At 38.8% G+C, this 27,919-nt stretch overlaps 2 protein-coding genes and 1 pseudogene across 4 annotated transcripts in view; 2 read left to right on the top strand and 1 right to left on the bottom strand.

The window, feature by feature from the left end:
* Positions 1-27,919, top strand: part of TMEM117 (transmembrane protein 117) — a 627,686-nt gene that overhangs the window by 44,573 nt on the left and 555,194 nt on the right. The window lies entirely within an intron of this gene.
* Positions 507-4,013, top strand: LOC148112875 (uncharacterized; annotated as a pseudogene).
* LOC148112876 (C-X-C chemokine receptor type 2-like) lies at positions 18,358-27,484 on the bottom strand. The gene is made up of 3 exons (XM_087873479.1): positions 27,430-27,484; positions 26,765-26,838; positions 18,358-18,942 (listed from the first exon to the last, which is right to left on the bottom strand). Exons 1-3 carry the CDS (start codon positions 27,482-27,484, stop codon positions 18,358-18,360), a joined length of 714 nt encoding a protein of 237 aa, XP_087729605.1.

Below are 27,919 nucleotides of genomic sequence, written 5' to 3' on the forward strand. Positions count from 1 at the left end.
CACATTTTGACTGCAGCAAGAATCATATACGCACAAAATTGGAAACAAGAAGAGATCCCGACTCAAGAGAAATTAATATCCAAAATTATGGAATGCGCTGAGATGGATAGACTCACCAAGGAGATCCAAGGAAAGGAAGAATCTGAATATTATCTGGTCTGGCAAAAGTGGTATAAATGGTTAGAGGGAAGTGAAAAAAAAAAGAGAAGAAAGAAAAAGAAAAGAAAAGGTATCAATAGAGTAAAATAAATTTTTACATCAAATGAAATTTAAGAAAGAGACACGAGATATCAATAAAATAATATCATTATATAAGGTGAGAGAAATAATGTATATTGAAGAATATAGGATATTGATATTGTAACAATTCAGATATTATAGATAGATGTCATTAAGATGATGCTTGTTGTAAATTGTTTTACTTGCATTTATAAATGTATTATGTGGTTTCTTAAATTAATAAAAGTTTAATTTTTTTTAAAAAAAATAGCGTGGTTATGGCCGTCGTGGTGTGAGGACGTTTTCTCCACTTCGCAGGGCATTTTACGGAAGATAAATGTGGATTAAAGTGTTTGAAATGCACCGATAAGGACCAAAATTTTATAAATTGTATCGGAAGAGCTACTGGCCCAGCAGACTGACTTTGGAATCAGTAGGTCACCCTGAACGACTCAAATTTTGAAGCTTTTCATAGCGTGGGAAAGTGGAAGGAGCGAGGGGTGACCAGATAGGCAGTCGCGATTGCGTATTTGGAGCAAATAGCTGCCTTTGTTCTCATTATTACCGCGATCTGTGTTTGTTTTTGCTGGGAGATAAAGGCACGGAACATTAAAAGACCGGTGGAAAGGTTTTTTTTTTTTTCTTGGAAGAATATGTGAATCTTAAGTTGATCTTTTGTTTGTGAAAGTGCCTGAGCCGAAGCGGCAAAACGCATTTCTGGGCAGTGCCTTCCAACGGATGTTAGCTTTTTTTTTTTTTTTTTTTTTTTTTAGGGAAATTATGTAAGGTGAATTGAGAACTATAAACTTTTATTGCTGGCCCTTTTGAGTGCAATAATAAGCTGTCTCAGCTTCAATTGTGGATTGCTGTCCCTTAATCTTCATTACAGACCCTCTTGGCAAAAGTGGATAATTAAAACTTATTAAAAAATGGCGACCCAACAATCTTTAGAAATGCAACAAGTTGCTGTGGCCTTAACTAAAATTGATGAAAAGATATCAGGACTGTCAGATAGTATGGATAATATGATATTGGAAATTAAAAGAATGAAGCAAGAAATGAATGAAAATTTTGCAAAGCAAACAGTAGAAATGACAATAATTAAAGATGAAATTGAGCAGATTCATACACATGATGTAAAGATAGATCGGCAAATTGGAGAAATCTTTTTTAAAAATGAACAACAAGATAAAAAAAATTGTCTTTTGGAAGAAGAAGCAAGGAAATATAATCTGGTTATTCGAGGAATTCAAGAAGAAAAAGTGGACAATTTGAAACAACGAGTTTTAAAATGGCTCAATGACCTGGATACACAAATCACATTTACAGCAACAAATCTGGCAAGTGTTTTTAGAATTGGGTTTAAAAGACAAAACGGCTTAAATAGAAATGTACTTGTCAGATTTGCAAATCTTAGTGACAAACTGGAAGTGATGGTGAAAGTGAGAGAGATGGGTGAAGCTTTGAAATTTGAGGAGAAAATTATTCAAGTCTTTCAGGATATATCAAGAGAAGAAAGGGCGTGGAGATTTTTTTTGAAGCCAATTACAAAGGTTCTGAGAGACAATGGAATTAAATATAACTGGAGGCTGCCACAGCAACTAAATTTTTTTTATAAAGGAAGAATGCAAATAATTACTTTGGAAACAGATGCAGTGTCATACTTACATGAACTTGGATTGATTGTAAAGTATGAGGACATAACAGAGATAAAAGATCAAATGCTCAAGATGGGTGGAACATATGCAAAAACATCAACACCAGAAGAAAAAGGGGCTGCTGGAGGACAAGATCCTAAAGGATTAAAGCGGAAGGAAATCTCACCTGTGATGGTTGAACAAAAGAAAAGTCGTGATGATATAATGGGAGATGGAGCAGATAAGAAATTGTAGGATCTTGAAAAAGAATTGCAGGAAGCTGAGTGCGGGGAGAAGTTACCACTCTTTTCTCTGAGAGATGAATTTAAGTAGACTACCCGAAAGAAGTGACCCGACCATTAGCACGTCCCCTCTCCCCACTCTCTTTATAGAGGCGGAAACCAATTGAGGATGTGGGGGATGAAGATTGTTTGTTATTTAATGTTTGATGTGTCTTTTGTCCCTTTTTATTTTTTTTAATTTTTTTTCTTCTATGTTGAATGTTGTTTGGAATATGGGAGATTGGTGTTGGGATCTGGGCACAGAAAGGAAGAGGAGGGGAAAGGATTAAAAACGTTACAGTTTAAATGGGTTTAATAAAAATAATGACATGGAATGTGAAGGGTACAGGGAATCAGATCAAGAGAAGACGACTGGAACTTAAAATTAAAAGAGATCTACCAGATATATTATTTTTGCAAGAAACCCATCAGAAATCTGAAGACTCAAATAAAATGTATATAAAGGGTATGCAAATTTATGAAAAATCGAGTTGCAACATTGATATCAGATAGGGTATATTTTGAAAAAGAACAAGTAATTGTGGATGAAGAAGGAAGATATGTAATAATTGTGGGAAATATTAATGAGGAAAAAGTGACACTGGTTAATTTATATTTACCGAATGAGAAGCAAAAAGAATTTCTTGAAAAAATAACTAAAATTTTGGAAATTGAAAGTGTAGGGAAAGTAATTGTGGCTGGGGATTTTAATTTAATTAGAGATAAAATAGATAGTACTAACCCCACTCGTTGTGGAGGAGCAAATAAAATGGAGACCTTAAATAAATGGATGTTTCAAAACGGCGTGGTGGATGTCTGGAGAGAAGTGAAAGGAACTGAAAGAGTGTACACTTTTTACTCTAAGATACATAATACATATTCAAGAATTGACTATATCTTAGTTTCTAAAGATTTGTTGAATAATGTGGATAAGATAGATGTGGGAATTTTTAAGGATTCTGATCATGCAGAAGTTACGATGGAAATAGATTTTAATTTTGAGAAAAAAGGAAGTTGTTGGAGATATGAAAAACTGTATAAAAATGGAGGATAAAAAATGGATATTTAAAAAATGGGAAGAATGTTGGAGATTGAATGATAATTTGAAACAATTTGAAATTGTTTGGGATGCGATGAAAGCAGTGTTTAGAGGGGAAAGTATCAAGTTAACAAGCAGAAAATATAAAAATTATAAAAATAAAATTGAAAAAGATAAAAGCCAGATTAAGGAATTGGAGAATCAATTTTTGCTTACTAAAGAAAAAAAAATTTTGGAGGAACTAAATTTGCTAAAAAATAAATTGATAGAAGATATAGAATTGGTAAAAAAGAATATGAGATATTTAAATAGGAATTTTTTTGAATTTAGCAATAAAAACTCTTAAGTTATTGGCAAGGATGGCGAAAAATAAAAGAGAGAAGAGAGAAATTGGAGCCTTGATAGATGATAAGGGTATAAGATGCTATAAAAAATTAGAAAAATGTGAAGTGGTCAGGAACTGTTTTCAAAATTTATATTCGAAAAAATTAATTGATCGGGAAAAACTGAGAAGTTTAGAAAAACATGTGAAAATTGACCAAACATATAAAGACTTGATGGAAGAAGATATAACACAAGACGAGATTAATGGAGTAATACAAAAATAAAATTAGGGAAAGCTCCAGGTGAAGATGGATTACCTGCTGAGTTTTATAAAGAATTTAAAGAAATAATAATACCAAAATTGCAAAAACTATTTAACGGAATTTTACATGGTGGAGAAGTTCCGTTGTCATGGAACAGAACAGTGATATCTATAATCCCTAAACCAGATAAAGACTTAGAAAGGATTGAGTCCTATCAGCCCATGTCCTTAATTAATCAAGATGCAAAGATATTTACTGCCATTATAAGTAATAGATTAAGTAGATTTATAGATAGATATATAAGTCATAACCAAGTAGGTTTTGTGAAGGGTAGATACATGAGTGATATTGTCAGAAGACTTTAAATATTATAGATGTTGCTGAATATAATGCTGATAAAATAGGTATAGTATCATTAGATATTTTTAAAGCTTTTGACTCTGTACAATGGGTAAAACAATTGTTGAGGTACTAGGTTTTGGTAATAAGTTTATACATGTTATTTCAAAAAAGTAGTGCAAGAGTGAAGGTGAATGGAAAGCTGACAGAAGAGATAAGATTGGAAGCGGGTATGAGACAAGGATGTCCCCTGTCTCCAACATTATTTTTATTAGTTATGGAAATTTTGACAAAAATGATAGAAAAAGATGAAGAATTGGAAGGGTATAAGAGATATAAGATAAATATGTATGCGGATGATACTTTGATTATTTTGAAAGATATAGAGAAAGATTTGAAAAAGATACATAAGCATTTGGAAGAATTTGAGGAAATGACAGGTTTGAAAATAAATTGGTCAAAATCTGAACTATTAATGAATAATAATGGTAAGGAGTGGGAGAATATGCAAGAACAACTTGGGATAAGGATTAAAAAAACATTGAAATATTTGGGCATAACACTTTCACTCAAAGTTAAAGAAATGAAAAAACTAAATTATGATGTGATGAATGAAATTGAGAAAAAGATAGATAAATATAAAATGATAAAGTTGTCTTGGTTTGGTAGAATTGCAATGTGTAAGATGATGTTGTTGCCAAAGTTCAATTTTTTATTTGAGATGTTACCATTAAACTTGACAGAGAAAGATATTGAAGGATATCAGAAGAAATTGGATAAATTTTGCAATGGTGGGAAAAGACCTAGATTAGTGAAGAAAATGTGGTATCAAAATCAAAAGAAAGGTGGATTAGGAATCCCCAAACTACTCAATTATTATTGGGTTTATGCTATTCGGACTGTGGTAAAAATATTTAAAGGTGAAGATATATATATGTATTTATATATTGAATTTGTATACCGCCCTTCTCCCTGAGGACTCAGGGCGGTGAACAGCCAAGTAAAAACATCAAGTACAAATATTAAAATATTAAATATTAAAATACAGTTAATATATATATATATAAATTTGGCCCCATTAATTAAAAACAATAAACAAAATACTTAAAAACACTTAAAATATTAGGCCAGCCCGGCTTGCTAGAAAAGGAAGGTTTTAAGGGCACGGCGGAAGGCACTGAGGTCTTGGATTCTCCTTATCTCTGGAGGCAGTTGATTCCAGAGGGTAGGTGCCCCCACAGAGAAGGCCCTCCCCCTGGGGGTCACCAGCCTGCATTGTTTGGCTGATGGCACCCTGAGGAGGCCCTCTCTGTGGGAGCGCACGGGTCGATGGGAGGTCGTCGGTGGCAGCAGGCGGTCTCGAAGATAGCTAGGCCCTATGCCATGGAGCGCTTTAAAGGTGATAACCAACACCTTGAAGCGCACCCGGAAGACCACTGGGAGCCAGTGCAGCTCGCGCAGGAGTGGTGTTACATGGGAGCGCCATGCTGCTCCCGTCACTACCCGCGCTGCTGCGTTCTGGACCAGTTGGAGCCTCCGGGTGCTCCTCAAGGGGAGCCCCATGTAGAGAGCGTTGCAGTAGTCAAGGCGAGAGGTGACGAGGGCATGAGTGACTGTGCACAGGGAATCCCGATCGAGAAAGGGCCGCAACTGGCGTATCAGGCGAACCTGACAAAAGGTCCCCCTGGTTACAGCTGTCAGATGTTCCTCCAGGACAGCTGCCTATCCAGGAGGACTCCCAGATTGCGAACCCTCTCTGTGGGGCCCAACGATTCGCCCCCAATAGTCAGTGATGGAGTCAACTGACTATATCGGGATGCCGGGAGCCACAGCCACTCAGTCTTGGAAGGGTTGAGCCTGAGCCTGTTCCTCCCCATCCAGATCCGCACAGCCTCCAGGCACTGGGACATCACTTCAAGGGCATCGTTGGGGTGGCCTGGGGTGGAGATGTACAGCTGGGTGTCGTCAGCGTACTGGTGGTATCTCACCCCAAAGCCATGGATGATCTCGCCCAGCGGCTTCACATAAATGTTGAACAGGAGGGGCGAGAGGACCGACCCCTGAGGCACTCCACATATAAGAGGCCTTGAGGTCGACCTCTGCCCCCCTGCCAACACGAACTGCGACCAGTCGGAGAGAAAGGAGGAGAACCACCGTAATACGGTGCCCCCCATCCCCAACTCTTCCAACCGGTGCAGCATGATACCATGGTCGATGGTATCAAAAGCCGCTGAGAGGTCTAACAGGACCAGAACAGAGGAACAACCCCTGTCCCGAGCCCTCCAGAGATCATCAACCAACGCGACCAATGCCGTTTCCGTGCTGTGTCCAGGCCTGAAACCCGACTGGAATGGATCTAGATAGGATGTTTCCTCCAAGAATTGTGGAAACTGTCGCGCAACCACACTCTCAACAACCTTTGCCAGGAAGCGAAGGTTGGAGACAGAACGATAGTTGGCCAATATTGCCGGATCCAGGGACGGCTTCTTGAGGAGAGGCCTCACCACCGCTTCTTTCAAGGCAGCGGGGAAGTGACCCTCACTCAACGAAGCGTTGATAACACCCTGGAGCCAGCCTCGTGTAACCTCCCGGGAGGCCAGTACCAGCCAGGAGGGACACTGTTCCAGTAAACATGTGGCCGCACTAAGTCTCCCCAAAATCCTGTCCACATCATCGGGATTCACAGCATCAAACTCCTCCCAGGTAACATTCTCAAGACTATTCGTCGTCACCCTGCCCTGATCTACCCAGTCAGAGTCCAAATCCTCCCGGATCTGAGCGATTTTGTCATACAGGTATTGTCCGAAATCCTCCGCCCTGCCTTCCAAGGGATCTTCCCGCACTCCCGGATGGAGCAGGGAGCGGGTTACCCTGAACAGGGCGGCCAGACGATTCCCTGATGACGCAATAGAGGCAGAAAAGTAGTTAGACTTTGCCGTCTTTATTGCCACTAGGTAGGTCTTAATATGCGACCTTACCAGTGTTCGGTCAAATTCAGCGAGACTGGCCCTCCAACCGCTCTCTAGGCGTCTTTTCCAGCGTTTCATCTCCCTCAGCTCCTCGGTGAACCAAGGAGCCGCAAGGGATCGACACCGGGTCAGAGGCCACAAAGGCACGACTCGATCCAAGACCCCACCAGCCGCCCGATCCCAGGCAGCTACCAGGTCCTCGGCCGAGTTGTGTGCCAGATCTTCGGGAATTGGCCCAAGCTCCATCTGGAACCTATCAGGATCCATCAGGTGCCTGGGGCGGATCCATCTAATTGGGTCCGCCTCCCTGCGGCGGGGTGTAGCGGTTCGAAGGTCCAGACGAAGGAGTGAGTGATCTGACCATGACAAGGTTTTCATGTCTATATCCCCTATAATAAGACCACTCAACCACTGGCAGAGACAAAAATCAGGTCCAGCGTGTGTCCCCCCCTGTGAGTGGGGCCATGAACTAACTGGGTCAGGTCCATGGCTGTCATGGAAGCCATGAACTCCCGAGCCATCTCCGACGTTTCACCAACGGACGGCAGATTGAAATCACCCATGACCATAAGCCTGGGTGTATCAACTGCCACCGTGGCTATCACGTTGAGTAGCTCGGGCAGGGCCGTTGCCACGCGGCAGGGAGCCAGGTACGTAAGCAGCAAGCCCATCTGAACCCCATGACCCCATCTCACAAAGAGGGACTCACATCCGGCAATCTGTGGCACAGTGGTCTCCCTCGGACCCAGACCTTTGTTAATAATAACCGCCACCCCCCCGCCCCTCCCCTGGGCCCTCGGCTGATGGAATGCTCTGAAGCCTGGTGGGCACATCTCAACCAGAGGGACCCTTCCCTCTGGGCCCAACCAGGTCTCCGTAATACCCGCCAGGTCCGCTCCCCCCCTCTTGAATAAGATCGTAAATGAGGGGGGCCTTATTTACCATGGACCTGGCGTTGCACAGCATCAGCCGGAGGCCCAGGTCCTGAGTATCTGAGCCACCTAGTATCCAAGGGGAGCCTTGAGGACCGGGGCGCGCAATCGCTCTCAAGTAGCGAGTGCGCACCCCCGGCACAAGTTAAGGTCCTCTGCTCCCGCCATATCTGCCCCTCCCATCCACCGTGCTGATGACATCCCCAATCCCTCGTCCTGCGCCCTCCAAACCATTACCCTGTGCCGGGCTGGGCCCTGACCTAGGTGGATTACCCCCCCATCCCCTTTGGTCGCCCTCCCAGTTCCCCTTAAAAGATTATTAAAAACCCTAATTAAAAAAACCCCTCAATCTCCGCTTTAAAACATGCCACCTCTCGGGGCTCCAAAGCCCATCCTTAAGGTAGGCCTTCGATAGAGGGCATCTCGCAGCGTGAGCAAATGATGAGATGGAAAAGGGGAACCTTGGATGTCAGCGATATTTAAAGATAGTCATTGAGGTGAGAGATGGCAAAAGAGGCTGGCCAGGATGAAGCTGGGGCCCCTTCACTCTCTCACAGTGATGGGGCGACCAGATCAGATGGTTGCAGTGCAGGCGGATGGCCACAGCCGTTCTCTCACCGCGGCTGGATGTAAAAGGCCAACAATAGTCACTGTCTCCCTGCAGATGGAGCAGCAGTCCTTGACCTGGACTCTCAGCTTCTCCCTCCAGCCTGCAATCTCTCCTCCCCTGAGCCAAGGCCTAAAGGTGGAAATCGGGTGGCAGGAATAAACTAGCCAGCAGCAGAAGGAGATAGAGAACAAACATAAAAATCCAGGAGGGTGATAATGAAGTCCCAGAGTCAGTAGTGATGGAAAAATGGGCCGACCTAATAAAGAGTCCAGGTAGCAACGGGGGGAGGCCATTTTCATAGGGGGGGGGCGAATCCAAGGGGGAAACCAGATGGTAATTGGCAATCCCCCTCTATCCCCCCCCTATGCACAGTCACTCAGGCACTCGTCATTTCCCGCCTGGACTACTGTAACGCTCTCTACATGGGGCTCCCCCTGGGGTGCACCCGGAGGCTCCAGCTGGTCCAGAACGCGGCCGCGCAGGGGATTATGGGGGCGACGAGGCGCTCCCATGTGACACCTCTCCTGCGCGAGCTGCACTGGCTCCCGGTGGTCTTCCGGGTGCGCTTCAAGGTATTGGTGACCACCTTTAAAGCGCTCCATGGCTTAGGGCCGGGGTACTTACGAGACCGCCTTCTGCCACCAATAGCCTCCCACCGGCCAGTGCGCTCACACAGAGTCGGCCTCCTCAGGGTGCCGTCCGCCAGACAATTTCAGCTGGCGACCCTCAGGGGGAGAGCCTTCTCTGGTGGCGCCCACCCTCTGGAACAACCTCCCCCCAGAGTTACGTACAATAACAGACCTCCGGATTTTTCGTCGGGCCCTGAAAACCCATTTATTTCAACTAGCTGGGCTGGCTTGAGTCAAATTTTAAACTGATTTTAAATTGGAATTGTTTTAATCACGGCCAAAAGATTTAATTATTTTAATCAGTTTTTAGATTTTGTATGTTTTGTATGTATGTCTTGTTTTTATTTTCGGCTGTTCACCGCCCTGAGTCCTATATTGGAGAAGGGCGGTATAGAAATTTAAACAAATAAATAAATAAATAAATAAATAAATAAATAAATATCACTCCCCAACTCCCTTCGATGTTCCGGGCCAAATCACCCCCAATAGTCCTGCCCGTTTTCTCCGAGCAAATTCTGCCACGATCTTCCCAGGTCTCGGTCCATGTGGGGGGTTTTCAGGCGCAGCTGACCGCTGGACCATACACCCCGAGCCTCAAATCTGGGCTAAATAACTGTTTGAAGCGGCCAACAGGCCTCCGAGCCTCCGGGTGCCGGGTCCATCGCCCTCCGCTTCCCGCACCCCCCCTCCCCCGGCAGCCCAGCTTTTTTCCGGCCACCGTCAAATCGAAGGGAGGCTTGGGTCGCTATAGATGATTCCCTCGGCTCCCTCAGTTCTCCATCTGGCTCAGTTAGACTCCCCGGACCACCTTAACTCCTTCACCTCCTACAGTCGGTCCGTAGGATGAAATGCCCAATCTCCGGGGCTCCGCGGCTGTGGAGTCATCGTGGAGGCCGCCGCCGCCGCCCTCCTTACAGCACTCCGATTACGTCTCCTTGCTGTAGCTCTGCCATCCCAGGACCAATCCCAATAAGGGATGGCACATCCGAACCGTCAGACCATCGGCATGCTGAACGTGGGGCCCAAGATCACTAAAACGGCCTCCGATGTTTCCAAAGTTCTCCTTTTCCCCATCAACCTCAACAGCGAGCCCCTCGGAGGTCTGCCATCTTACGCATGCGCAGGGATATCATTGATAGTCATTGGAGAGATTTAGAATTAAAAGACATTAAGAGATTTGGCTCAACATGGTTTTTAAATAAAGCAAAATCAAAATGTGTAATTAATAGCTATTGGTTAAAGGGATTGAGTAAAATTTGGAACAAATTTGTTAAAATTTTAATTCCAGATATAATTTTCTTAGGGAAGACAATTGAAAATTGGCCAATTAAAACTAATATAAGTCGTGATAGGGTAATGGAAGATGAAAATATACAAACTATAATAGATTGGTTAAAAACTTCAGAAAATGAAAGGAGGAAAAAAGAAATCATTGAAAAATTGGGTTTAGGCTGGTTTGAAAAAATACAGATAGAAAAATGGACTAAGAAGGTAAGGGACAATTGTTCGATAAGTAGAAGTAAAATTGAATTTGAAGATTTAGTATTCCAAATTATGAAAGATGAAATTGGGCTAAAGAGGCTCGTTAGTAAGATATATAAGATTATAAATTTTGATGGAAAACCACAAAGGGTGATGAAGACGAATTGGGAAAAAGAACTTAATATTAAAATATCAGATTTAGATTGGAATGTGAATTGGAAGAGTAGAATTATGAAGACTTTATCTGTAAGGATTAAAGAGCATAATTATAAGGTTGTTTGGAAATGGTATTTGACTCCATTAATTGACTGTCATTAATGGATAACAAAATTAGTAAACAATGTTGGAGATGTGATATGGAATTAGGGACTTATGAACATATGTGGTACAAATGTGATAAAGTTAAAAAGTTTTGGCAACAATTGGAGGAAATAATATTTGAAATGATGGGGAAAGCAATAATATTGAGACCAGAAACTATATTACGGTTGATAATTAAGGAAATAGAACCAACAAAATATGAGAAAGAATTGATTAGAATTATGATTATAATGGGTAGAATTATAATAGCCAGATATTGGAAATTAGATGTGAATTTTAGAATAGAAGAATGGTATTGTGAAATGTGGAAATTAGCTTTAAATGATAAAATGACATGTGATATTAAAATTAGAAATGGTGACTATAAAGAAGATATTTTCTGGAAAATTTGGAAACCATTTGTGGACTATGCGCTGGGAAAATTGGATGCTTCGGTACCTGTACCCCGAGAACGTGGATTTTGGCGATCATGAGGATATATTCGAAGAACCAAATCTTCCTTTCTTATGTATAGCACAGGGTGAAATATTGTATATGTTGTTTGTAATGTTAAAGTAATAAAAAAATATTTAAAAAAAATAAAAAAAATTAAAAAAAAGGATAATTAAAAATGCCTGCATTGTCAAAGAAAAGTAAAAACAAAACACACAGAAAACTTAATTGCTAATTGCTAATTTCTGTAAAGATCAAAGAACACCTTAAAATTGCTCCTCTTCCGGTTTCCTGCATGTGGGTGTATGTGCATGCGCACACACTCCCGTTTTGGCAATTCATTTTTTCAGATCCTCAGAGAATTCATTGCCATGAGATGGCATGTTGAACTTCCAGTGATCATTATGAGAGAGTGAGAGCAATAGCATCAAATTTAACACACCTGCTCCCCCTTCACACCTGAGACCTTGTACCACTAACGAGTCACATGATACCTGGGAGGGAAAATGGCTACTTGGGCCCCATTTGGACATTATCACTTAGGGGTGTACTCATTTTTGTTGCCACCAGTTTAGACATTAATGGCCGTGTGTTGCATTATTTTGAGGGGACAACATATTTACACTGTTACACAAGCTGTATACTCACTACTTTACATTGTAGCCAAGTGTCATTTCTTAGTGTTGTCACATTAAAAGATATACTTAAATATTTACAAAATGTGAGTTGGTGTACTCACTTCTGTGATATACTGTATCTAGTGGTTGATGTTAATCAGTGGACACAAGTACACAAGTTGACCTAAAGAATATAGAATATAAAACAAGCTCAAGGAAAGTTAGTATTTATATTTGTAGTAGAGCTTTTAAAGTAGAGCTACTGTAAAATCATTATCTTTACATGCAGTTGACCCAGGAAGGTATTCCAAAGGGTTATGCTGAATCTTTAACAAGAAGCATGGTTGGGCATCTAAACTTCTAATATGTGCTTAAAAAGTTCCCAAGGAGGTAATTTATTGATTTCCTTTTAACACAGAATGGGATAGCAAATTAAAGACACTGATCTATCACATACAAATGTCTAACCCATTGGGATTTCTTCAGATTATATTTTAATAGGTTTAACTCATATATGAAAGAACATGAAGAGATAAGTAAAATAAATTTAGTGGTTTGGAATTTTCATTCTCTTCCTCCTTGCTTTACTAATTTAACAGAACAGAAGAAAGGGAGAAAAAATAAAAGGAAATAGAGAAATATGTAGTAACAAAAACACACACACACAAACACATATGTACATATATAAAAAAGTTTCAATACCCAAGAATTCAATCTCAGCTATGTGAATATCTTCGAGGCAAATGTTCAAATTGAATAGCAATTGAAGGCTTTTTTTGACTTTATTTAATAAAATTGAGCAAAGAAAAAAGAAAAACAAAGAAAAATAAAAAACTGTGCAATATATAAGTTACATATATGAAATTTCCGCCAAGATTATTTTTTTATTTTAGAAGATAGCAAAATATAAGCAGACATCCAGGCATATAATAAAATTAAAGAATTCAAGAAATAAAAATTAAAGTTAAAAAGATAAGAAAAAAAGAAAGAAAGAAAATAAGATGCCTACAAAACTCTAACTAATATTAATAAATTACAATACTAAAGGTTAAATTCAAACTAAAGACTAGCATATATGCTAAACTTATAGTCTCTGGCTATAGTATTATATTATGATCACATACAAAAATAAATAAATAAAAATTATCTAATGATACAACTGTATTTTTGTAAATATCTTAAAATATATGCCAGAGAAGAATATATTGCTTAATGCTTTGATTAGTAGAAAATATAGTGTTTTTCAGAATATATAAGTTACACATTTACAAAAGATGATCCTTAATGTTTGGAAAATTATCATTTTTCCAATTTCTCAATATGAGAAAATGAATATTCTTTCAGCCATGTTTGCATGTCCAATAAAACCATAGTTCCTTATATACAGTACAATTCTAAAGTTTTGGTATATAAGTTAACACAATTACCATGTTTAATTAAAATTAAAAGCCAATGTACAATTCTATTAAATGAAACCTTCTTAATCTAAAGTCCTTCAATAATCTTTTTAAGGATATACAGCCATTGATGGAGCACTATAATCAAAAATTCTAATTCTTTAATACACGTTTGATATATCCCAGTAATATCAAATGTAAACATTTTCTTGAGGCTTTGATAATGATATGTTTATAGGTTTATCTTCTGTTATGGATTCCATCAAATATGATAATAAGGATCTTTTAAACAGCCAAAGGATCTGGCCCATATTGAGCCATTAAAAATGCTTAAGTTGAAATACTGCCACTTTTATAAACTAGGATGATCTAATTTGATTTGAAGCCTGGGAATATCATTAAAATAACACATAATTGATTTTACTGATTGATTTATAAAATTTATTGGCCACCCATCTTACCATAGGGTAACTCTCAGCAGCTTACAGTTACATATAAGTTAAAACATAAAAAGGTCAAACCAAATTTTAAAAACCAAAGACACATGGGGAGGGTGGGGGCAGAATGGGGGGCAGGTGGGATCTGTTATTAATCAACCAATTCTATTGTGCTGATCCCCCATGCAGCATGTCTCCTTTGCTGGCATGAGTGGTACGGGCCAATCCCAATGCGGCAAGACGATCCCTCAAGTAATCTGGACCCATGCCATGAAGGGCTTTAAAGGTGATCACCAACACCTTGAATTGCACCCAGAAGCAGACTGGTAACCAATGCAGCTCGCAGAGCAGTGCTGTTACAGGGGCCATTCTGGGGGGTGGGGGTGGCAAAACTATCCTTGCTGCCGTAGTCTCCGCCAGCTGTAGCTTCTGAATGCTCTTTAACGGTAGTCCCATGTAAAGTGCATTACAATAGTCCAGCCATGAGATGACTAGGGACTGAATGACTGAGCACAGGGAATCCTGGTTCAGGAAAGACCATAAGTGGCACACAACACAAAGTTGTACAAATGGTCTCCTAGCTGCGACTGCCACCTGTTTCTTGAACTGGAGTTGTGAGTCCAGGAGAACCTCCAAGTTACAGACCAGTTCTTTCTGAGGCAGTGCCACCCCATCCAGAGTCAAAGTTGACAAAAGTCCCAGATCCTGGAGTCCTGTGTACCCAAAGCCATTCGATCTTACCAGAGTTCAGTGAAAGCCTGTTGTCCCCCATCCAGGCCCCCACAGACTCCAGGCACCACAAAATGGTGGCCACATCATCACTTGGTCACCAAGAGTGCAAATATAGAGTTGGGTGTCATCAGCATACAATATATATCTCAACCTGTGGCGACAGATGATCACACCCAGCCCTGAGCCCTGCACCACAGAATAGTGGCCAAGGGCTGGATCTCTCATTTCCTATAAATACCAATTGGGACCTGCAACAGAAAAAGGAGCCAAACCAGCGCAGAACTGCGCCACCTAGCCCCATTCCCTGCAGCCGGCTCAAAAGGATACCATGGTAGATGGTATCAAAAGCTGCTGAAAGGTCAAGGAGGACAAGGATGGTTATAGTACCCATATCTTGCTCTGGCCAGAGATCATCAACAAGCATGATCAATGCTGATTCCATCCCATAACCAGGCCTGAATCCTGACTGTAAGGGGTCCAGATAATCCATTTTATCCAAGACCCTCTGCAGCTGCCAGGCCACCACCTTTGGGAGGTTGGAAACTGGATGAAAATTGTCCAGGCAGGTGAGATCCAGTGATGACATTTTAAGGAGGAACAAACCAGGGCTTGCTTAAAAGCATCCCAAAATGTCCCCTCCTCCAGTGATGTATTAATCACTGTCTGGACCCACCCACTAGTCACCATCCTGGAGGCTTCCACAATCCAGGAGGGACAAGGATCTAACTGATAGGTGGTAGCACTGACAACATCAATGGCCCTGTCCGCTGCATCAGGGCCAAACAAATCAAACCGTTCTCAGATAACAAGACAAAATCTCCCCCGGGTATCTCACATGGACTATCCATGTATGGGGTCCAACTGGGAATGAATCCGAGCCACTTTGTCCATCAGGTGCTGAACAAATTCCTCTGCCCAGCCCTGCAAAAGGTTGCCCAAGACCCCTTACCTAGGAGGAACGGGCAACCCAAAACAGGGCCTCTGGGCGGCACTTTGAGAACACAATAAAAGTGGAGAAATACTTAGCACTACAAGGTAGTCCTTAATAGCGGCTCTAAGTCATGTCTGGTGGGAGTCATCCCTTGTTTTTTTCCAGCAGCACTCTAGGCCCTTTTCCGTAGGTCCTCTGTAAACCATGGGGAAGGTTGGGAGTGATGAGTCAAGAGAGGCCACATAGATTCGATCCTGACCAAAGTCGCAGCCACCCTTAAATTCCAGGCCACTGCCATAGCTTCAACAGGACTGTACAGCAACACTTATGGGATATCCCCTAGTTCCCTCTGGAACCCATCAGGTCCATCAGTTGCTGGGGGTGGAACCTCAAGGAAACCAGGGTGTGCTCTAACTATGACAAGGGGGGTAATCTTACATTCCCCCACAAATCATGTTGCCATTGCTCTGACAAAAGGATAAACTCTGGCATGTGGTTGCTGTCCTGAGTTGGGCCAGTTATAATCTGATATAGGCCCATGGTCACCATGGTGGCCATGAACTCCTGGGCTTCTTTTGAGGCCTCATCCAGGGATGGCAGAATGAAGTCCCCCACAACCATATATCTGGGGAAATCCACCACCAGTCCCAAGACGGCCCCAACTTTAATGGTAATTAAAGTTACCATCCCAACTTCTGCCTAAATTTTCTAATAAACTTTTTATCATTTATTTTTAAAATAGAATTTTTCCAAAAAGTTAAATATTCATGGGTTTCCTTCTCAAAACCTAACCAATATGGCCCAAAGGAAAAACAACAAATAATTAAAAAGAAAAAAGATGTGATAATGAGATATATTGAGTGTATATGATTTTTTAAAATTGCAGTTTCAATAAAAATAACTATATTTCATTATTATTCATGCATAATCTATATTACTTACTTTATTTCATTGATTAGCCCTTGGGCCATATCAAAGTGCAGAGTTCCAGACAAATTAATACTAAAATCTGATAAAAACAATATAAAATGGAATTGGATGAAATATGATTTAAAATGAAATTGGAATAAAATACAGTTTAAAATGATAGCTTTGATTAGCCTATAGGCCATATATAGCACAAGGTGTAAACACATATTGCCAATAAAATCTTATACAAACAATTTATATGTATAAGATACTCAGGAATTGCAGCTAACACCAATCTTTATTCCAATTAGTATTTGGGGCATAAAGCTGCCTTTTCAATGATGAATTAATTTCTTGGCTATAATAAGGGCATTGAAAATCCATTTTTGCCACTCAATTGTCAGTTTCCGTGTAAGTAAATACATGCTTCAAAAGAAAATTCATATGTATATGACTTTTAATATTTATGGCTGCAATATATATGTGTGTATGTCTATGTCTATGTATATGTACCATGTTTTCCCCAAAATAAGACCCTGTCTTATATTTTTTTGAACCCCGAAATAAGAGCTTGGCCTTATTATTGGGGGGTGGGGTGGGGGATGTATTATTTGGGGGATGCAGGAGGTGGTGAGCGTAGCCACCTCATGGCTGTTGCCATCAGCTGTTCGCTGGGGAAACCAAAAGTGGGAATCTCCCCTGCATTCTTGGCACTCACCCGCCTCCCATCCATCTATCCATTCCCCTTGCCTGCAAACTCCTGCCCCGATCCTGTCTTTCCACCGGGCGACCCCCGGCCACCCCAGACATCCAAAGCCTGCGCCCCCCCTGGCTCCCTTTTCCACAGCATCCGGCTCTTTATCGAGGGGGATGGCATGTGGGGCGAGAAGCCCTGAGGTGACCGGGGAAAGAAAGTGCTGCCTCCTGTGCTGGCCATGCCCACCCTGTCACTAGGGCTTATTTTCATGGGAGGGCGTATATTTACAGCCATCCCAAAAACCAGGCTTGGCCTTATTTTCAGGACATGTCCTATTTTTGAGGAAACACGGTATATGTATATGTATACGTATACGTATACGTATCTTCCTAGAACATTATAACTGCAAAAACATGTTTTAACGAAACATTTTTCCATTTACATAATTCACTCATTCTTTTTTTGTACAAATGTGGTGGGACCAATAAATAAAAAAATATAATATCTGTGATAAATCCATAACCTAATAAGGAGTCTAACATTAATGTTAAATTCTTTTCCATTTTTAGAAAAAAAAATGGGTATTTTCAGTTCCTTATTCCACAAAGTCTAAAGTTTACATAGGAGATTGACTTATTGGTTTCAGATATTTACTGGTTGGGTTCCCCCTCCCCGCCGCAGGATTAATGATCTCTTCTAATAACTTGTGTGTCTCTGAAGCTGAAAATGCTCCCTGTCTAAATGCTGATGTCAAGAAATGTAATTATAAATACTGGCAGTAAGGTGGCAATTGACAAATAGTTATCTTTTTAACGTGTAACTATAATAAAAAGGTATGCATTCAGATCTTCCATAAAATTTTAAATAAATGTTGAGGCATAAATTGTCCGATAACATCAGTTTAACATTAAAAAAAGGAATGAAAATGCATTTTTAAAAAGTTTTTGAATTTGTATAATAGTTGTTTGGACTTAAACCTTTTGGAGAAAGTAACTTCGAATTTTAAGCTCACCATTTGTGAATGGTACTCTGACTTTCTGAAGTTTATGACAAGCTTCCAGATTTGGAGTGAGTAAGTCTCAGAAGGATGATCAAAAGAAAAATGGTGACCTCATGGAATTGCTTTCTGCAAATATCCCCCCCATGGTGTATACTATATATCAGTGTTCAACTGTAATATTGCTCACTTTGTGTGATTGGCAAAGCCATCTTTGCTTAAAGGAGCACTTGATGGTTTTGATTTTTGCTTGGAATTTCTTACTAGTAACCATAAAAATGATAGGATTTAGGCAACTACTGATAGTGCAAATAATTCCAGTGAGCTTATATATGGTAAATACCAGGCTAACATTCTCAGAGGTGAGTTGGTTTTTCATTCTGAAAATCAGTACTGACATCATCATGAGGTGGTAAGGAATAAATGCTACAGCAAAAACAATCATTGCAGATAAAACCAACACTAAGGGCTTTAGGATACTGTTCCTGCCTTGATGGCCTTTTTTCATTTTCCACAAGGCTTTAAGAGTCAGTGTATAACATGTAAAGATTACAGTGATGGGAATAAGGAATCCAAAAATGACTCTGACAGTCGTAAAAGGCACCACAAAGTACAGGGGTTCCCCAATTGTTTTCAGGCAAACTGTAGACACCATTTGCTTTTGGATTGTAAATGTATAGTAAAAGTCTGGAATGGACTCTATCAAAATGGAAATCCAGGCAGCAATTGTGCACAAGATAGCTTTGTTCTTTTTTTTTTTTATTGCAAAAGTTTTACAATTACATTTTCACCCCTTTTTCCCCCCTCACCTCCCCCCCCAAACTTCCCAACCTCCATAACCCTCCCTAACCCTCCCCTCCCCCCAGACTTCCCTATAATATACTCATAACTGGTAAAAAAAACACACACACACACACAAAAAAAACCCCTTAGAATGACACTCCCTCCCCTGTATAATTTTTCTTTTTACCTCATTTCATTAAAATATTTCTAATATATTATTTTCAAATAAAAGCTATTTGATACTTTCTAGTTTGATATTTGTTCTGAACATATTCTATCCACCTTTTCCATTCCCATTCATAAGTCTCTTGTGAGCAATCTTTTAAGTATGCTGAAATCTTCGCCATCTCTGCAAAACTGGCCATCTTCAAAGTCCATTCTTCAATAGTGGGCAAAGCTTCATTTTTCCAATATTTACCTATCAACAATCTTGCTGCTGTTATCATATACAATATCAATTTTGTTTCACCCAATGTAAAACCCTTAACTATACCCAATAAAAACAATTGTGGAGAGAATTGAATTTTTTTCTTCAAAACATTCTGCATGACCCACCAAATTTTTATCCAAAAAGCTTTAACTTTCCTACAGGTCCACCAAACATGATAATACGTAGCATCCAAACATTCGCATCTCCAACATTTTGGCTGAACATTAGGGTACATACATGACAACTTTTTGGGATCTAAATGCCATCTATAAAACATTTTATAGAAATTTTCCCTCAAATTCTGCGACTGTGTAAATTTAACATTCTGAACCCAAATTTTTTCCCATGTTTCCAACATCACTGGTTCTTCAAAATTTTGTGCCCACTTAATCATACAATCTTTAACTAATTCAGTTTCTGAATCCCTTTCTAACAAAACATTATAAAGCCTTTTGATATGCATTGGACCTTTCTCTTTTATATGTCTAACCAATTCTTCTTCGTGCAACATAATACCAGTTTTTTGGTCCTCTTTCCATCTCAATTGTAATTGATTATATTGTAACCACGTTAGATTAATCCCTTCATCCAACAGTGTCTGCAATGTCTTCAGCTGCCATCTGCCCGCATCTGTAAAAAGAACCTCTTTGTATAAACCCCCCCGAGTGACATTATATTTGTATTCCACAAAATATGACCAAGATCCAGCCATAGCGGTATTTTATAATCCCATTTGAATCGGTGCTTCTTCCAAACTCTCATCAAAGAGTCTCTAAGTATATGACTTTTAAATACTTTATCAACTTTGTCATCATAAAATAAGTAAGCATGCCATCCAAATTCGAGATCAAAACTCTCTGCATTCAATATTCCAGTCTTTTTCCTTCCAAACCAATCACTTGTTAAAGTTAAAGCTGCTGCATCATAATATAACTGTAGGTTTGGAAGTTTAAGACCTCCTCTTTCTGAAACATCTTGCATAATTTTCAATTTCACTCTTGGCTTTTTGTCGTTCCAGACAAACTTATTCACTCCAGTTTGCCAGACTTTCAATTGTTTATCACTTTTAAGCACCGGAATCATTTGAAACAAAAAAAGAAATCTTGGCAAAATGTTCATCTTAACTGCTGCTATTCTTCCAAGTAGAGACAGCTGCAGTTTTTTCCAAGTCTCCATATCTTTCTGCACCTCTCGCCACAACACCTCATAATTATTTTGAAACAATTTCATGTTTGATTCTGCAACCTGGACTCCTAGATATTTTACCTTAGGTACAGTCTCAAAACCTGCCCTCCTTTCTAGCTCATGTTTACGATCTTGTGTCATGTTTTTAGCTATCATTTTAGTCTTTTTTGGATTCAGTCTAAAACCTGAAACTTTACCATAGTCTTGAATAATGTCCTTCATCAAGTTTATTGATTCCATTGGTTGTGATAGGGTAACAACCAGATCATCTGCAAATGCCTTTATTCTATAATCCTCTTGCCTAATCATTATGCCTTTCAAGATATTAGAGTCCCGTATTGTATTTAACAAGACTTCTAATGTTAGAATAAATAAAAGTGGGGACAATGGACATCCCTGTCTTGTTCCTTTTTCAATTTTAAACTCTGTTGTCAAACTTCCATTAATAATGATCTGTGCCTTTTGCTCTTGGTAAATTGCTGAAATCGCCTGTATAAATTGATCCCCAAAATCCATCTTTTTAAAAGTCTTTAGTAGAAAATTCCAATCCACTCTATCAAAGGCCTTCTCTGCATCCAAAAAGACCAGCACTGCAGGAATCTGTTTATTCTTCTCAAGATATTCCAATAAATCTATTACTTGCCTTACATTATCCTTCATGTGTCTGCCCTCGATAAATCCCACTTGATCATCATGAATCACCTTTTGGATTACTGGCATCAACCTGTTGGCTAATACTTTCGCATAGATTTTATAATCTGTATTCAAAAGAGATATTGGTCTATAGTTCTCTGGTTTTTTAGGACCGACTTGTTCTTTTGGTATCAAAGATATATAAACAGTTGTCCATGATGGGGGTATTTTACCCCCTTGTTGAATATTGCAAAATAGATCTCTGAGTTGTCCCACCATTTCAGCTTGCAAAGTTTTGTAATACACTGCGGTCAAACCATCCGTGCCAGGAGCTTTGGCTGTTTTTAACTGTTTAATTGCTACTATTATCTCCTCCTCTGTTATAGGATAATTCATTCTTTCCTTTTGTTGATCAGTAATTTTTGTAACTCTTTTATCGTTTAAATATTTTTCTATAAGTCCATTCTGCACCTCCTCTTTGGCATATAGTTTGGTATAATAGTCCACAAAAGCTTCTTTAATTAATTTTTGTTGAAAGATTTCTTTCCCTCCAATATCAATACTATCAATAGTCCGTATACTTTGTTTTTTCCTCAATGTGTAAGCCAACCATCTGCCCGGTTTATTGGCGTTACAAAATGTATTATGCTTCGCATATTGTAAGTTTGTTGCAACTTGTTCCGCCATAAGCATTTGAAATTGGTCTTTCAACAGTTTTATAGCACTACATATTCTTTCATCTGTTGGATTTTTAATAAGTAACTGTTCTTTATTCTTTATTTCTATTTCCAATTCAGATCTTTTCTTTTGTCGAAACAGTCTATGTTTAGAGTTCATATAGATAAGTACCCCTCTCATATAAGCTTTACTTGCATCCCACACAATTTCAATTGGGGTACCTTTATTCAAATTTATTTCAAAAAATTCTTTCAAATGCTTTTTAAGTTCTGTTATATTTTTTTCGTATCTAAACAAATTCTCATTTAATCTCCAAGAACGTCTCTCAACCTTATCCATCTCAATTTCTATCCATACTGGGCTATGGTCAGTCAAAGTTCTTGGAAAAATCTTTGTTCTTTTTGTCTTAACAAGTAAGTCATCTGACAACAAAATGAAATCAATCCTAGAGAAGGATCTGTGTCTGTCAGAAAAAAAAGTGTAGTCCAATTCTTTTGGATTATGTATTCTCCAAACATCTTTTAGTTCCATATATTCTTTCATGTCAAAAAAGGTCTGTGGTAATCTGATCCTAGACTTTGCCAAACTCTTTTTATCTAATTTAGAATCAATTACTCCATTCCAGTCTCCCATAATTAAAATAGATCTGTAGTCCCATTGCAGTATTTTAGTATGTAACATCTTATAGAAATGGTCCTGTTGTTGATTGGGAGCATAAATTCCAATCAGAAGAATTTGGCCATTTACTGTAAGCAATTCAATTGCTACAAACCTACCATCTTCATCTGCTTCTATAACTTTAGCTGTTAGCTTTTTATTTACATAAATAACCACACCATTCTTTTTTTGCGAAGTTGAAGATATAAAATGTGTTCCTAGTTTGGAGTTTGTCAAATATTTTTGATCTTGAGTTGTGATATGCGTTTCTTGTAAACAAATTATATCATTATTAAATTGTTTCAAATATGTAAATAATTTCTTCCTTTTCTGTGCTGAATTCAACCCGTTAACATTCCAAGATAGACACTTAAACATCATCTTCATCTTTCTGGAACAAAGAGCAGAATAATCGAAGGTCATCCGAAAGCTTCGATCTCGCTCCCCCCATGGCTCCAGTCTCTTGTGCAGTACTCTTAACTGCCTCCTTGTCTTGTCTTTCCTGTTGTTGTTGTTGCTTTTGTTTAAGTAACTTAGATTGAGCTCGAGTTATACGTTGATCCTTAACTTCAATCATCCGAACCGGGTCCAAGATTGGAGAAGATTCCAGCAAAGGCTCATCCAGAAAACCTCCTTCTGCGCCTTGCATTTCCTCTAATTCCTGCTTAGACTGTTCTTGCGGTTCTCGTTGAGGTTGCTTCTCTTCACTCTCCTTAATCTCCAAAACTGTAGATGTACGTGGAGATGGTGTTCTTTCCTTAAGAATAGTAGTGTAAAAATGCTGTGCCTTCTCCAAGGTATTCAAACGATATCTTTCTCCCTTATATCTGAAAATTATACCAACTGGGGCGTCCCACCGAAATGGTATCTGTAAATTTTGCAATTCCTTAACAAGAAAGCCAAATTCTTTTCTAGCTTTCAGCATTTTAGGAGGTAATTCTTTATAAATTCCAATTCGTGAGCCCCCCACTTGCACAGAAGTGTAAAAGGATTTTTGCAGGATATCGTTTCTTATTTCTCTATCTGTAAAATATATGACCACATCTCTAGGCAATTGTCTTTGTCTGGCCACCCAGGAATTCACTCTGTAAATTTTGTCTATTTTGTGAAAAACCACATCAGGATTAACTTGTAGAATCTTGGCCAGGGCCTCAGAACAAACTTGTCTCAAATCCTGTCTTTCCTCCTCTCGAATTCCTTGAAGCCGTATGGCAAACTCCATTGCCCTGAATTGTACCATCACAATCTCATTTTCAACTCTTTGCATTTTATTGTCAACATCAGCAATTTTATAATCATTGTCTTTCATCTTAACATTAACTTCTGATTTAAGTTCTTCAACTTTAAAATCAACTTTCCCAATAAATTCTGCCAGGCCAGATGCCACTTCTGATATTTTTTTGGTCACCTTGTTTTGGTTCTGTTTCACCATATCTTTAACTTCATTAATTTCCTGCATAAATTCCTGATGTGATTTTTGAAGTTTATCATCTATCTCCTGTTGAGATTTTTGAAATTTATCATCCAAAGTTTTAGAAATAAATTCTTTTAAATCTCCCACATCAAAATCTTTTTTCTGAGTCTGTATCTGTTGTGCTGGGGGAGGCTGTGCTTTATGTGTGGGAGATCCACCTCCTGTTGCCTTCGCTTCCTGCTTCTTTGAGGCCATCCTGCCACGTAGGCTGGTTTTACTAAAAAGGGAAGTTCTTCTTCCTCTCCCACCTCCACAAAGACCTCTGAAAAAGTCCCCCAGATTTAATCAAATAAAAACCAAAGTAAAGCAAAGTCCAGTATTAAAAAAGGGAGAAATTTCTCTGTTATTCTCTTGTTACAAGCGAAGCAACTTAGTAACTTTGTAACAAAGCAAGATAACTTCACCAATCCACACTTACTGGCTCGTTAACTCTAATGCTGGGCGCCATATTTTTTCAAGTCACTTTCACTCATTCGCATTTTTTCTTAAATTGAAAAGTCAACAAAGCGCTAATACTTGCAGTTCCAAGTTTCAGGGTTCAAGTGTATATCCGCTGCTTGTTAAAATTGGTTCCTTTCGCTTTAAATGTTTACTGCAGCCGGCTTGTTCTGCAGAAGCAGAATCGTCCCACGCCGCCCGGAGTCTCAGCAGGTTGGAAGGGAGCCGCGCCTGTTTCCTCCCCAGAAACGATTCCCTGGGGGGTTACAGGGGCTCGACCTGTGCCCTGCTATCTCTCCTCCAACAATCCTCAGGATTTTGAAGTTTTCGAGCCGCTTCTCGATCGCAAAGCGGCTCTACAGGCGGCGGGGCTGGCGGAGCTTCAAAAGGCACCGCCGCCGCCGAAGGCTAGCAAAAATTAAGAGAAAGAAGAATTCAGAGAGACATTAGATAATTGGATTTAATACACAAATTGGATACTTTGTTAAACTGTTGATTTGAAACTTGTGGATTGAAGAGAGACATCTACTGGAGAAAAAAGTACTACATTGAACATTTTGAAATCTGGAAAAAAAAATACGCTGACCTTGGGTAAAGAGCCGTGAGAAGTTCTAAGGAGGATTTGTTTTGCTCTTCAGCTCTTTGACTTTGATAACCAAAAAAGCAGATAAACTTTAAATTGAAACTAAAGCCTAAGCAGACATTAAAATGTGGCAGGAATTAATTGAACTGGTTAAAAGGATACGTGTATCATTTGATTTGGACAGAAAGAAAAAAAGAATTTTGTCAGAACATATTCAATTGGAGAAACGGGAATTGTAAGAAGAGATTGGCTAGATGGACCAGGAGAAAATGGTTAAAAGTAATATGAGATATAAGTATGATGATAATGGCATTATGATTGATATTGGTGATTGTAATATGTTAATAATTTGAAATATACTTTTTAATTTGAATGATAAAAATGATATATGTAAAAAAGGTTAAGATAAAATGGTGAATATAATGTTTTACTTAGAAAAGGAAATTTAAATAAATTGGAAATGGAAAGATAGGCTTAATTAAATGCAAAATGATAATTTGAATTTACGTGCTTAGAGGGGAAATGATTATATAAATTGTGAAAATAAAAAGAAATATATTGTCAAAAGGGTAAGATGATTATTAATATAATATTGATGATTGTAATATTTGAATACAAAATGAAACATTTAAAAGAGGTTAAGATAAAATTGTGAATATAATGCTTTATTGAATTAAATGTTAAATGATAACTTAAAACTATTTACTTAGAGGGGATATGATGAAAATAAGGAAATAAGATATGATAATCTGGTCCACCTTTAGGAAACAATGGATATTTAGAAATAAGTGTGAAATATTAAAATGATTGTCTTTGAGTTAAAGGATTTCAATAGAATAAAGAATTATTGGAAAATATATGTGAGAGAGATTGAAATTAAAGAAGATTAATATTAGGAGGTAGGGCGGATGGTAATATTGATTATATATTAAATACAAAATAGAGATGAAAAAGGAAGTAGAAAAGGAATATAAATGGCAGAAATTGAATTATATAAATTAAATTTGGGGAAAATAAGCTGTATGTATTTTGACTTGGTCAATACTCTATTCAGAAAAAATGTATGTTTGTTTGTCTTTAAAAAATAAAAAAACTTTTATATAAAAAAAATCTGTAGCTAGGATTACTTCCAATCTATTTTGTACGAATGTTGCTTTGAGACAATATACATTTTCATGTCTCTTTCTCAGTGTAGCATTAATGTAATAACACTTTCTCCACTGGTGTATTATTAGATTGTGTACAGTGGTGGCCTACTGCTGATTCAGACCAGTTCAGGCAAACTGGTAGTTCCAACCAGCAGCTGGTCCCGCCCACCTGCCCTGGCGCTATCACATCCTATATCGCCAGTTTTTCAATGCTGTGTGTATGCGCTTACATTATCGGTTCCGGACAAACCGGTTATTACAACTGGCAGCAGCCCACCACTGATTGTGCATGTGATAGTTATGCATCTAGCTTAATCAGAAGAAAACTAGAATTACAAATATGCAAGAATGTTCTAAAAAATTTTTTGACAGATTCAATTGGACATTTTGTATCAAAATATTACATTATTCTTAGGAAACCTTTTCTACTGAAACATTTTATTTCTTAGATCTTCTATAGTTCTATATTTTACACCAGCAACTTCCAACCTTTTGGGTGTCAGGGACCAGTTGTGTGGAAGGCATTTTTTCTGCGGACCAGGGGTGTGTGGTTTCACATACTGTCTGAATCCCACACATGCACAGATGGGGCTTCACTTGCTTGTGCGGCCTGATTCCTGGTGTGACTGGTAGGGCTGTGGAGGGGGGTTGGGAATCCCTGTTTTACATAATTCCTTAAGACAACAGTTTTCTATTATGTCTGATGCTAGTTTATTGCATGTATTATATCAATTCTGTTAGTTTGTATTCTATTATATTGCAATTTAACTTGGTTACATTGGTACATTATGGGAAACTTGTTAACAAATGTGTTGCACTCTTTCAAGAATTGCAGTACTATAAATAAACAAAAATAGATGCTCAGCTTGCAAATGGTGTTTCTCCTGCAACATCTAATGTTTTACCTTTTGATTAGGAATCATAAAGCAGACCATATTTTATGTGCAATTTCATAAAGTGTAGTTAGCTATGTCAACAAGATTAATATTCCATATAAATTGCAGCCAAGGTAAAGCTAATTGCCAGAATTGGCTGTTAATTATAATTAAAAAATAATTTACAGTTTCAAAAACACAACTCTAGTAAAATATATAAAAGTGCCTTTTACATTCTATCTTATCTATAATTCATAGATTATGCATAGTTTGCATGATTCTATATTCTTTCTCTATTGTCTATATAAGTATGATTAAAAACATTAGCTTAACTAGTAAATTCTTCCTTACCTTGTTTGAAAATGATAGAATCCTGTGTCGCAAATGGTTCTGAGTCCCAAACCATCTTTTAAAATTCCCATTAATCTTCACTCTTGTTCCATTAATGTTAATAATTCAGAGACAATCCTCAATGTGTAAGAAAGCACTGATAAAGAGGGGCAGGAATGAAAGCTACCCTCTGGACTCCTCCCTTTCACAGAATGAGGCTAAGCTACTTCTTTTCTGTTTCTGTGAACTTTTATAATAACATTTTGTTTGTTGCTGTTTTTTAAAAAAAATCTGTGGAGCTGATTGCTCTCTAAATGGTAGCTGTTTTTTAGGGAATAAATTTAGGTCTGTAAATATTGATCTGATATTTGTATATATTGTTTCCTCACTTCAAGCAATGAAGCAGCTCCCTCAGATCTTAAACCTGTACTATTTTCTCCACTTCTAGGAAACAAAGCAATAAAATGTGTGCATAGAAAGGCATGGCTATATTGGTTTTACATTCTAGGGG

The sequence above is a fragment of the Pantherophis guttatus genome, chromosome 7 (genome assembly GCF_059756535.1).
Source record: "Pantherophis guttatus breed Tessera chromosome 7, ASM5975653v1, whole genome shotgun sequence".
Taxonomy (NCBI): Eukaryota; Metazoa; Chordata; class Lepidosauria; order Squamata; family Colubridae; genus Pantherophis; species Pantherophis guttatus.

What these genes read in the sequence shown, in the direction of transcription:
- LOC148112876 (XM_087873479.1), bottom strand. Translation starts at nt 27,484, where the DNA reads ATGGTTTGGGACTCAGAACCATTTGCGACACAGGATTCTATCATTTTC. An exon ending in TTCTATCATTTTCAAACAAG is followed by an intron (nt 26,839 to 27,429) that starts GTAAGGAAGAAT and finishes CCCCCTCCACAG; the next exon opens with CCCTACCAGTCACACCAGGA. An exon ending in GCATGTGTGGGATTCAGACA is followed by an intron (nt 18,943 to 26,764) that starts GTATGTGAAACC and finishes AAAAAAAAAAAG; the next exon opens with AACAAAGCTATCTTGTGCAC.